General features: G+C 34.3%; 1 protein-coding gene across 2 annotated transcripts in view; it reads left to right on the forward strand.

The window, feature by feature from the left end:
• EDIL3 (EGF like repeats and discoidin domains 3) overlaps positions 1 to 10482 on the forward strand; it is a gene marked incomplete at both ends in the record, with an annotated part of 432246 nt that extends 421764 nt beyond the window's left edge. For both annotated transcript variants that reach the window (XM_080924947.1, XM_080924948.1), the window contains one exon: positions 10333 to 10482. In XM_080924947.1, coding sequence (XP_080781073.1) covers positions 10333 to 10482 — 150 coding nt within the window. The remainder of the gene's footprint in view (positions 1 to 10332) is intronic.
• Between the last annotated feature and the right edge of the window lie 2537 nt (positions 10483 to 13019).

Raw genomic sequence — 13019 nt, forward strand, 5'->3', positions numbered from 1 at the left:
GATACAAGCAACGTGTTACATGACCGTGCTGATGCTGATGTTAATGGTAAACTGTAAAAGGATTCCTAAACCTTCCGTACCCATTAAGATTACCCATCTAGCATATCTCTAAATATTTGCTTTATCTTTTAAAAATGCATATAGACAATGTGTCAGTATTGTATACTTTTGTGATAAGTCAATTGCGTAGCATGCCCTGGAACATCTAAAGTTTGACTTTGATGTCTCAGCTCCTTAAAAGAGACAGTATATGTCCCATTGTCGTCAGACTTTTGCTGTCATAGATTATTTTGGGTTTGGTGATAGATATGTAAATTATATAATTTAGTCAATACAGAAGCATAAATTTAACCAAAGCTCCACACTTCTGTTCTGAATTTTGATTCTAACTGTGTAGAAGGTTCTACAGACTTTCAGTCCACATAATTTTAGTGTATAATTCTAAAACTTAGTGTTTTTAACAATAAAGTTTATTAAAACATTTAAAAACTTATTGTCGCTGGGAACACAGCCTTGATTTTTTAATTCCACTTGGAAAAGACAAATCCAGGATTAACTAAACACAGAAGGGAAGCCTGCCTGAATCTGGGAGCAGAGTTTAGAGATCGGAAACAGAAGATGAGATTTCACTTTTTTCAATAAAGCCAGGAAAAACAAAACACTATATAGGAATGAGATGCTTATTGCTTATATTAATTTTAAAATGGTATTACTTCTATATAACAAAAATGTACTTTTGTTTCTTTACTTAATTTTCATGTTACTCTAATACCTGTAAGCAATAGTAAAGCTTACTCTTTTTTCTGATTTTAATTTTAATATTTTAATAATCAACTATATTTTAATAATCAACTAACCCTCAGTTCTACAAGGAAAAGGTGCAAAATTCACTCCACATTAAAACAATACCTGCTCAGCTTAGGACAGAACCCATTCTATCATGCACTTAGGTTTCCAAGGCTGAGCCCTGTGTAAGAAGACTGGAATCAGATAAACAATGACTTTTTAAATATAACTATATTATTGTCAGCTTGTCTCCATTACAGACTCCCTAGGTTTTTATTTTTGGCTGCACCTTGTGCTTTCATGGAAAAGCTGAGGCCAGATAAGACAGGATGCCTCCAGGATTCGCATGGGAAAAATACACAGGTGCATCCACATGTCCACATCAAAGCTCACATCATACTTGACCAGCAAGAACAGGTAGATAGATGGTCACTGGCAGTCTAGCATTTCATCTTTTAAGGACCAATCTGGCCTAGGAGAAACAGGGCTGAATGCTTCAATAACGTCTATGTTCCAACACACAGCCCTGTGTTTTCTTAGTTCTTACCAAGGTAGGGTAAAGCTCTTCAAAGAGATTTGAAGGGAGAAAAAGGATACTAAATTTAGAATTACCAAAACATCAATTCCTCCACTATTGTACAATTTGTATTTTAGCTGATAGGAAGGGCTGGAAGCAGACCACAAATTGTTCTGATGAAATAGAAAATACCTCGTGTGATTTAAGAGACTCTGGGAGATGAGCTTTGAGCTTCAGTGGAGAGCCTGGGTTGCTCTGCACTTTTAAAGGAAGGAAAAAACATATTTCTACATTTCTGGTGTGAAAACCTAAAAAAAAATAAAGATGTGCTTTTTTTTCCTGACTGGTCCTGATGATATCTTTTGGAGATATCTTTGGAAAGCAGATGATTTTCCAATACTATTCTTTTTTTTTTTTTTTTTTTTTTTTTGTAGGAATATTTTATTTGACAGTGAAATCTGAGTGCCAGAAGGCAGATAGTTTAAATATATTGCCACTGTTTAGAATGGAATATTTTATGTTTCATAAATCTTTATAGGCTATCATCCTATGTGAAATATTCTCAGAATATTCTCGTTACTTAAGGCAGCTTTCATAATGAAAGGAGTTAAATATGGTAGTGTGTCCTACCTGCTTACTTTTTGACGGAGCATTCCAAATGCCAGCAGGTTTGGAAGGAAAATAGCCATAAAGACTGTTTGGCTTGGTTGTTTCCCTGGGTCTTTGCTCTGGGCTCACTAACTTAACAAAGGAGAATGTGATTCTTTTCTGTCTTTATTTTTCTTCTATTTTTGAAATTATAACGTACTTAATTTATCCGTTATTTTTTCTTGCAAACTCTGCCAGCAACCCTAACCCTAACTTTTTCTTGGTCTTTTTGAATTTTATAAACTCTTTAATTAACTTCTGTCACGTGCACACACTCACACGCAGACAGACATACACACACACACACACACACACACACACATACCTCTTTCCCAGTTTATAGAATATTAGAAGTTAACCATGTCGTGAATTCTAGCATAATTCCTAACTACCGTCTAAACATTTGCCCTTATGCCCACAGATAAGCTAATCCTCACTTTTCTTGAAGAAAATTTCTTTGTGACAGATGGAGACCACTACAGAAAACCACAACTAATTAAATCAAAATGGAGAGCATGATTTTCTTATTGAGGATCAATAGGCTCTTATAAAAACACTGTAGAGCTGGCCATGATATGTGTACCTATAATTCCATCATCCATAGACTCTGTAGGCAAAGGCAGCAGGATTGTGAGTTAAAGACTTCACTGGGTAGTGTCATCGTACAGAATAAAGTTAGAGGCTGAGGAAGCAAAAACCATATGTTCTCCGGTTATTTGAGACTACGTCTGTGTATGAAAACCATACCCTAAAGAACAGAAGTCGCGCACACGCAATCTGTCGTTCATTTGTTTGGGCACACAAACATTAGAAATCCCTAAATCAGTTTGTTATTCACAATAGACTAAGAAACAGCGAGTGTGAACGGAGATGGAGTTGGGGTGGAGAATTCAGGGATAAAGAATGTGACAGGACCGGAGACAGCCTATTCCTTAATATTACACATTTAGGAATGAAGTCTTTGTATGAGAGATCAGAAAATTTCAAATTCTAAAGAGCACTGTCAATGGCGTACTATCCCTCTTTCTAAACAATCCTAAACCCTTTGAGAGAAGCAATGCTGACAGTCATCCTGAAGCTATTTCCCAGTCAACTGTCAGCCAGGCTTTTCTCTGAGAACCAGGGAGAACTTATGGGACTTTGCAAAACAATGAAGGGACAGAACGTGTGGGCTACATAAAAGGAACAACACAGAAGCAAACTGTTGTGTAAATGGTATTGGAATATCTCTTGATTCCTGTTAAAGGGAATATAGAACCTCACAGAAATACTGTGAAAAGAATGCCTCAGAGGTTCTAAGTAGCCATCAAATGTGTGGCTTAGTTTTTTGTTGTTGTTGTTTTTGTTTTTGCTAAATCAGGCAATATAATCTGAGGTTTAGATGTACTTGGAGCTTGCTACAAAACCACAGCAGTTTAGAGAAGTGTTGAACAGCCCAAAGTAAAATAAAACCTTGTTTTCATACATAAGTAGAATAAAATGCAAATTTTAGAGTCATAAGAAACTGTTGGAGAGCAACATTCAGAGTACAAATAATTTCCCAGAAAATCCACATTTTTATTAGTGATCAAAATGGTTTTTGCACTGGAGAAAAACTGCGAAAAAAAATATGTCCCAGAGTTTTTCTTTTCACTTTCTTCTTAAAGTAAAAAGTTTCTACAGTTGGGCCTTTGAAAGTAAATCTCTGGACAGGCAGTTTGAAAACCTCGTATAATTTCATTGAGAGGCAAACAAATCTCTGAGGCAAGCAGGATCTATGTTTGTAAAAGAGCTTATGGAACAAAACATCATTCTGAAAGGAACACAGATAAAAGTTAGTATCCAATGTGAATTATGGTACAGAACATTTTATATGTGTCACCATGTTCTATGACTCTCGGCAAACTGTGGCTTCAGATTAAACATGAAGAGATGGGGCCAGGGTTATAGTCCTCGAGAAATTTATAAGCTGTTGCAAAAATATTAAAGGAATATGGAAGCATAAAGATGGTGACCTGATTTTAAACCAAAGCACTGGGGGAAAAATAAATGACTCTAGCTACTGGTCATATTTATTATGTTTATATCTATGATGATAAACATCATCTACAAGTTAAACTAAAAGCGTGAGTATAAAATAGACTGTGAGAGAAATGTTTGGAATGTTTATCTAAGAGAAAATACAAACAAAATACAAACAAACAAAAAATATAGACAACCCACTGCATTGCAATAACAGAATTTAGGGAGTGATGTTAAGTTAGTTTTGAACTATAAAATCTACTGTAGGCTGTGCTGGGTACTGGGAAAGACTTAGACACAATGTTTCTCATTCCAATCATCAATATTAACATATATATATGTATATATATATATATTTAAATATACATATATATATATATATATATATATATTTAAAATCCTTCTCAGAAGCCTATAGGCCTTCCATACCACAAGATGCAAATGTTAGGCATCTCAGCAGTGAAGCTGACCCAATCCCTACTTAAATAGCAGAGCGAATGTGGGGTATGTGCCACATACCCCAGTGGAAGCACAGAATCATTGTATGAGAGGCCACTTTCCAAACACTCACAGTTGACCTCAAAAGACCTAAAGGTAAAGGCCATTATTCTCTTGGCATAGATTAATCTTTTAATCTACACCCTATGATGCAAAGCTAAATTGGTGTGTTTCTGAGATAGCTTGCATCTATTACCATGAGGAAAGCATCACCTTAATTCTGGATTCTACTAAAGGCACGCCTACTAAACAAACTTTTAGTTATCTGTTCGATTTAAAGAATAGACTCCATGAGAATAGACTCCAGTCAAAAATATACATTAATGTACCAAATACTTATCAAAAAAATGAGATGATATTTTCGGACAGAGAAAAATCAAATGATTATTAACTATGTTGGATATAGTCCAACTATGTTGGATATATTTAATACAAAAATACAATATTTTCTACTTCATCAGCAGGATCTCATGCATACAGGCTACTTGCATGATATTTTCTGAAGTAGAGATATGTAAAATTATTTTCCTGGATAGCTGAATCTGCTTCGTCTCATAAGCAGAAATGTTCACTGCCTCGTAGGATGTGTTAGGTGGTAATCACCTCCTGTGAAATTTTGGAGGGCAGTAGCCCCAACCCGGCTGAACGGAGATGGGAGATTCCAGCAGTTTTGTTTCTCACATATACATGTGTATTTCTGATATAGCGGTACTGAAACAGCCTAGAGTGTACACACTCCTGGATACTCAGCTCCTCCTTGTGCACGGTGCCGGCTTGAGACTCTTAGAATACATTCTCAATGTGCTCTATTTTACAAAGAAGCATTTTCTAGTATATTGAAAGTTACCTGCGTGTAGATTCTCATTTCTTTATTATATTGAAAGAATGTATTTTATATTCAGAATAATTTTGTTTCATTGGATTAGTGGAATTGATTGCAGAGGAAACCTTCAAAAATGATGCACTAACCATTTAATCATGAAATGGCTTTAGGATGCTGGAAATTTTTACTTAGAAAATTGAATTTCCTGAGTAATAGTCAGAGTCTGTCTATTCTAAAAGAATCCAACTTGATTACAAACTGTACAATCTGAACAATGCAAGAGGTTTCATACTTATAAAGTTTAATTTTTGAACATACAGATTTATACAATTAATAAATTGTTTTTATATTCAAAATAATTTTATTATGTATTCAAATAATAATATTATTTAAATAAAATACTTATTTTAACACATTATTTAAATAAAAATATTTTTAATTTCAGGTAAATATTCTAATACTGTAAAATTTTTATGACATTAAATAGTTAAATCTTGTGATTTAATTCAGTTCAAAACAATAAACTGTTGGATACAAAAATATCCAAGGAATATTAATTAAGCATATGGCAACAACTTAATGATTCTTAACTTTCGTCAAGAAGCATGCGACCTAGTAGGTCACCCACAAAACTTGAATTTCACACTTACATAAACATATGAAACAGATATTTAAATTCAAATGTTCACTAAGTTTCCATTATTTTTAAATATATACAATTTTATTACAAACTTATCATAAATCTTTATAATGCCAAGAACTGAACAAAATAAAGATTAGTAAAACTTTTGTGTCTGGCTTAAACTTTTTTTTCTAGTCATACAATGGAAGATTGCAAGCTTAATAAAAAAAATGAAAAAGTCAAGAAACTCTAATAATAAACTGGCATTGTTCAAGATATCATATCCACAGCAAAGTTTACGCTTTCATGTGTTTATACTATGCTGTGCAGAATTAGTTAATTGTCCCATTTACAACACAGGGCATCCTACGATCTGTACTTCAAATGAACATAATCAAAAATAATGAAATACCAGAGATTTTAAACCATGAGTATTCACCTTGAAACACTAAATGTCAGTTTCTAAAGATGTTTCACTTACTGCTGAATATGTGAAAGAAATGTTTTTTTCTTTCATTGGTCAAACCCCGATCTCCTTGATCAAAAACACTGGGATCTATAGGTGAAGAAGAATCTCTAATCACATTATAAACTTCATATACAACAATACACACTCCTGAATCTCTTAGTGTTCCACATGTAGCAACAACAATTAAATGAATAGTCACGAATTTGAAGAGTTATGGAGAGGAACACAGGAGGAATGGAGAGGAACAGGAGGGTAGAAATGATTTATGGCCAATTCTCTCAACAAAGTAAAATTTCTTAATTAAAAAGGACAGACTTGCAAAGTATCTTAATGTATATCTTCCCTAATAAATTTCAACTTGACAGGGATAGGACATGTGTCATATACACTATAGATTGGATGGGTGCAGGCAAGTCTTAATGAGAAATCTCAGCAGCTAAGGGACCCTACTAAAAACCAGAGGAACTTAGTTCTATCCCAGGGAGCAGTAGAAGGAGAAAACCTACTTTCACAAGTTGTCTTCTGACCCCCACATTAGCATATGTGACCTATGCCTGACCCTAAATACACACACACACACACACACACACACAGAGAGAGAGAGAGAGAGAGAGAGAGAGAGAGAGAGAGAGAGAGAGAGAGAGAGAGACAGAGAGACAGAGAGACAGAGACACAGGTACACACAACAATATGCAATAACAAATAAAAAGAACTAAAGAGTATAGTTGACACTAGCAAACATGCAGTTCTTGATTAAATTAGTTTATGGCTAGTATTCGATTAAAACAAGGTTCCTGAGAATAAGAGCTACAAAGTATAGTTCATATCTAGCTTCTCTACTATAAGACCACTGCATAAAAGGCAGACACAACAATTGGTGTAATCACTATTCAAGTCTTGTTTAGGCAGCCATAATGTTAAGATTTCATGGGTGCCACTTCCCTGGCAAATTGTTTTTTGTTTATTTTGTTCTTTATCTCTTATGCACATCAGCCAAATGTACTGATAGTCACTGAAACTAAAGGTGTGCTTGTGCTAACATAATGAACAAGATATATGCTAACACAAGGAACAGGATGTATTATATGGAAAACTGTATACTTTACTCACCCATTCTTAATTTGGGTTTTATCTCCTCCTATCCTAAAAGAAGAAATGCTGTTTTTAAGGGCCAGAAGGTCAGAGAGAAAGTAATAGCCAATGTGGCCTGAGTAACATGTGGGTTCTAATTCTTGAAGAGCCTGGGGAAGGCAATGTAACAGTACTTCCAATTATTCAGTATTAGAAGAACATGAAACATTTCCTATATATTATATTTACATATATACATAGAGGCATATATATATATACACACATCCACACACATATATACATATATATACATAATTATACACACACAAACACAGACACACACACACACACACACACATATATGTATATATATATATATATATATATACATATATATATATATATATAAAATCTATTCCTCCAGTTTCAGTTTAGGACTTACAAAAGCTGAGGTATAATATTAGACATAATGGCACTGCTAGACCTTGATGATACTAGGCTGAACCACTCTTTGGAAGACTAGTCAGGGTCACATAAAATGATCTAGTCTCAAACAAACAAACAAACAAAGAAAACAACAGAAATAAGCTGAGGTAGACCCAGGCTTCCTGCCTATATCATGAAGAATATTCTCACTTTCCTGCACAAGGCTCAATGGCTTCTCATGATTGGTACATGCAGTGGTCTAATGGATGTTGATTTGTAGAAACTAATGTCATTCTCATCCTAACTTAAGAGTTGCTGGGAGGAGCATTTTATTGTCACATTTTATATTGACATTGTGTCTGTGCTGAGGATTGAATCTTTACTAAAATCTGAATTGAATTTCAATTAGCAACGCAGAAGAGTTTACAATAAAAACATAATCCTGAAGCCCCCTACCCTCTTGTTCTTCTTAATTTGTAATTATAGAAGCCTGTTGAAAGCACCTTCATAACTTGAGGCCTCATATATTAAGAAATGCTCTAGAGATCCCTTAAGCATTATCATGTTTGAAGACAACCACAAACTTGCCGTGAGCCAATTAGTCTGCTGTCTAAACTCAAACTTGTGCATACTTTTTTTTTTTTTTTTTTTATAAGTCACACTGCATCTATCTTGGTAAAGAAGATCTCCCTCTTTATGGAGAACCAGTATTTTCCAACATTGCCAGATCCTGATTAAAGTGGATTCCTGAAACACATATTTCAGGAAATTTTACAGTTTTTCTTAATTCAGCCAGAAATGTTGTGTTTGCTTTCCTTTCCCAGGGAAAACATCGACGTTGCAATCTTAGTGAGGAATACTGTGCCAGAGGTCAGGCGCACAATGTGTGCTACATGTTTGCACAAGAGCAAGATGGCCCCTAAGAACTCGCAAATCCATGCTTTGTGCTCCGTGTCACCATTGCTGTGAACCCTCCAAAAGTAAACCCTGTTTCAGTGCTGTCTGACTGACGTCTAAATGAGTGGAATGTAAATCTGCACAATTTATATAATGTATACATTATGGTGCATTCTCAAGCTCCACTTGAGAATTCACTTGGGCAGTGAATGCCCAAGTATCTGCGAGGCTTTTATATGTTGCATCAGATATTTTATAGTTACAACCAGTTTCACAACTGACATAGTCCACCTTATAAAGAACTAAATATAATGGTTTAACCTTTGGGCCTTGATAGCTCCTTATAGAAGCCTATAACAAGAAGATAACTTAAAAACAAAATTGTCTTTTTCTATACCTCCTTTTCATAATATATTGTAAGACTTTCATTTACTCTATATAATATATACTTTATATTATTTTATAAACTATTTAAAATGTATTTTAAATGATTATGTTAATGCCTGTTAATGAATTTAAACTCAGCTACTTCAAATATAGACATTATGTTTTTTAGCAGGCTGATAAAATTGGATGTTAGATTTGATATTTAATTTAAAATTTTGTGTCAATAGAATTTAACTTAATATGTTAAGGACTGTCAGCAAACAAAAGCATATACTCATGTCTTCTGTTGTTTGACATAACAATTTATCATAAGATTTCTGTTTGTATGTTATATTCTCAAAAAGTGAGATATTGGATTGCTAATTGCAAAATTTTACTTAATAGCACATCTCAGTTGATAAAGCATTCCTCCCTGGTTAGTATAGACCGAATCCATACCTTCCCTTCCTCACTCCTTCCTGTCTTTCCTCACTTCCTCCTTTCTCCTGCCCCTTCTGTGTTTCCTTCTTTTCTTTCTTGCTTCCTTTCATAGTTTTATTCTCAGTTGGCTCATTGGTCTCATGATCAAGTCAATCACAACAGATCCAAATGTTCCTACATAGTAAATGGGTTCTTAAATAATTTAGTTCTTAAAATTAAACAATGAAAACTCAGATTAAGGTCATTGTTTTCAATATCTGTAATATGTTTTATAGAAAAAAAAAGTGAAAAGATGGTCCAGTTGGCAAAATGTTCCCTGTACAAGTAAGAGGACATGGGTTTGATATCCAGGACCTCATGAAATTGCAGTCATGGTCATGGTAATATGTGCTTATAATCCCAGTGCCTCAAAGATGGTGACAGTTGGGTTCCCTTGGAAATCTCTGACCAATCATTCCAGTCTAGCCTATGAATTCCAAGTGTCAGTGTATCAGTAACAGAAACATCTATAAAGAGTGGAGTTGACATCGGACCCCATGTACATACAATACACACATGCATGTGTGCATCTACAAACATCGATGCATTCCTATGTATTCATTCTTACCCATCCTATACAATAAGTAGTATGTAAAATATTACTCTTAAAAATAAAATGAGAAATCTCCGATTCTAAATTGACAGTATGTACTACAAATAAGAAAATTAACACACCTATTGAGGAAAAAGAGCTATATATAACCATGTTCTTTGTTCTTCCTTGTTAGGTTTTTCAAGGCAATTTTGACAATGACACTCACAGGAAAAATGTCATCGACCCTCCCATCTATGCACGACACATAAGAATCCTTCCTTGGTCCTGGTATGGAAGGATCACCCTGCGGTCAGAGCTGCTGGGCTGCACAGAGGAGGAATGAAGAAGGGGACTACACATCCCACAATGCTTTTCGTTATCTTCCTAGAAGCATCTCCATACAATGAACTGTGCAAATCTGATAGAAACTGCATTTTTTTTCAAAGTGTTCAAATTATGGTAGGCTACTGACTGTCTTTTTAGGCATTCTAAGGCTGCCTTTTCAATAATTTAACTTTGTTTCCTTTGCTCAACTCTCTTATGTAATATCACACTGTCTGTGAATTACCCTCCTTGTTCTCTGAATTATGTAGATTGGTTGAAGTATAGTAGTCAGAACATGTCCCCTTTTAACAGCAAAAATAAAAAGAGCAAACACACTCATAGTCATCAGATGTAAGGGTTAAGGGAGAGTTACCATCACTGTTCAATTAACTCTTATAAAATGTTGCAATGTTAGCAATAAGGATTTGTTATGAATTTGGTTCATCTTGATTGTTTTCCTGTGCCTAACAATGTTAGTGTGTATTGTAGAGATTTGGGGAAGAATATATGATATGCAGTAGCATTAATATGACAATTCCAGTTTTATTTTCTTTACTTACAATAAAATACTAAGTTCTTTGTGTTTAACTTTATATTATTTATATGCTTCATGAATAGGCTAATATTCTCTGCCATTGGATTTTTTTACCTTTACTTACCTTAAAGTATTATGTTTATCTATATACACATAACATGTATTAATATACATTGAACATGATTGGATATCAGTAAATGGTTCTATATTGAATATCAGTACATTGATCTCGAATTTTTATTTTTGAAGGAATCTATATGTATTTCATTTCCAAAGGCTTTCTTTTCTGAGAATCCCTTGCTACCATTTAGTGAAAAAGAACAAAAAAACACTATGGCCCTTGAATTTAAATCTTCATTTCTTTGAAATAACAGGATCATTATCTGCATATTTAAAATATTAGCAAACGGATGTGAGCCTAGTGTTGCACAGCTTGGCCAAGTGGACTCAACATTTCTTTGTGAATTTCCTCATTTCCTGTGAAATGAAAATTTCAATGCTGTTTTAAACCAGTGGTGGTTTCTGAAGGAAGCACATTGCGTAATTACTTGTGAGAAGCAATGTATTTACTAATGACAAAGTCATAAACCATCTTCAGGATAGAAATTGATTTTTATTTCTTTTGCTACGAAAGTCTTAGAAAAGCTAAGCAATTATCACAACAATCTGTTATTGATAATGGAGGCGTCATTGACATATTTCTCAAATTAAAGCTAACCCTGCCTCCATAAATGTTCTCCATACCTAATTTATAAGCTTAACACGTATTTATTTTATAAGGCTTTGACACAGAATTATTGGAGTTTTAAATTGAAGGTCCAGGAAAGGAAAGGGTAGATGTGTATGAAATGCTAAAGCAATGCACAACACTGCTGTTTTCATTTATTCTTTGTCTGTAATGTGTGTGCTGCATACGGAAAGCCACTACTGTTGTGTCCTGTCTGTTTGTGTGTTCACAGCATCTCTCAGTGATGTAAATATGAAACAGTCTTCAATCACAGTGAACAGTTGGAAGAGAAAGTCAATCTCACTGCCATTTTTAAATGACAGCACGTGTTCATTGTTCTATAGTGGCTGTCAGTCCAAACGTTTGCCCTGAGCCACATGCTCTTTGTACCATGTTAGTTAAAAATCTATTGATTTTAAGCATATACCATGCCAAATCATTTTCAACATTTTCCCACAACAAAACTGCTACGTCCTCAATATTATTGTCCTAGGAAATCTTCAAAATTATCAATAGAGAATATTTAAAATAGGATTTTCAAGTAAAATAGTGATACAGAGAGTCACTTATGCCATAGAAGTACAACATTTTCTATCTAGCCATGGTCTTTGTTTCTGTGAGCGATAACTAACTATCCTATTGAATTTGCAGGTGTTTTCCTTTGCAGATTCTTATCCTTACTATAAAATTCCAGAAGTTATGAAAAATAGGTTGTGCTAAAATACTTTTCAAAACTGTCCTTGACTTCATGTGGAGCTGCTGATACCTGTTTAAATTCTGTTCTCCAAAGGAGTTGCTAGTGACAGTATCAGTTACCATTTAGAACGCTGGTGAAAAGCTTTCCATTGCTTGCACATTTACACTCCCTACAGCATAGCATGTGCAGTAGATATGCATCTGCCCACAGAAGCCCTTGCACAAAGTTAATGACATATATGGGGAAGTGGCTTGCATACTAGTTGTATCAGTGGCTGAAACATGAATTTTTTTTATTTAATTTTATTTGCAAATAAAATTTTACAAACACAAAACCTGGGAATTCTACTTTTCACTATGCTATATAATTATCACCATCTAACTTTAGGAATTTATGAATTAATTAACCTTTAAAATATCCATTTCACGTATATTTTATTCTAATCATTTGTCATGGACACTAGTTGATACTTTAGGGTTGACTTTCTCTCTGTGAATGTCTTCATAAAGATAGGTATGAATTTTGAAGACCAGGTATTAATGACTATATCTTTGCTAGACAACAAATTATGAAATATAACATTGAATGCTGTCGTCT

Source organism: Micromys minutus (genome assembly GCF_963924665.1).
Source record: "Micromys minutus genome assembly, chromosome: 11".
NCBI lineage: Eukaryota > Metazoa > Chordata > Mammalia > Rodentia > Muridae > Micromys > Micromys minutus.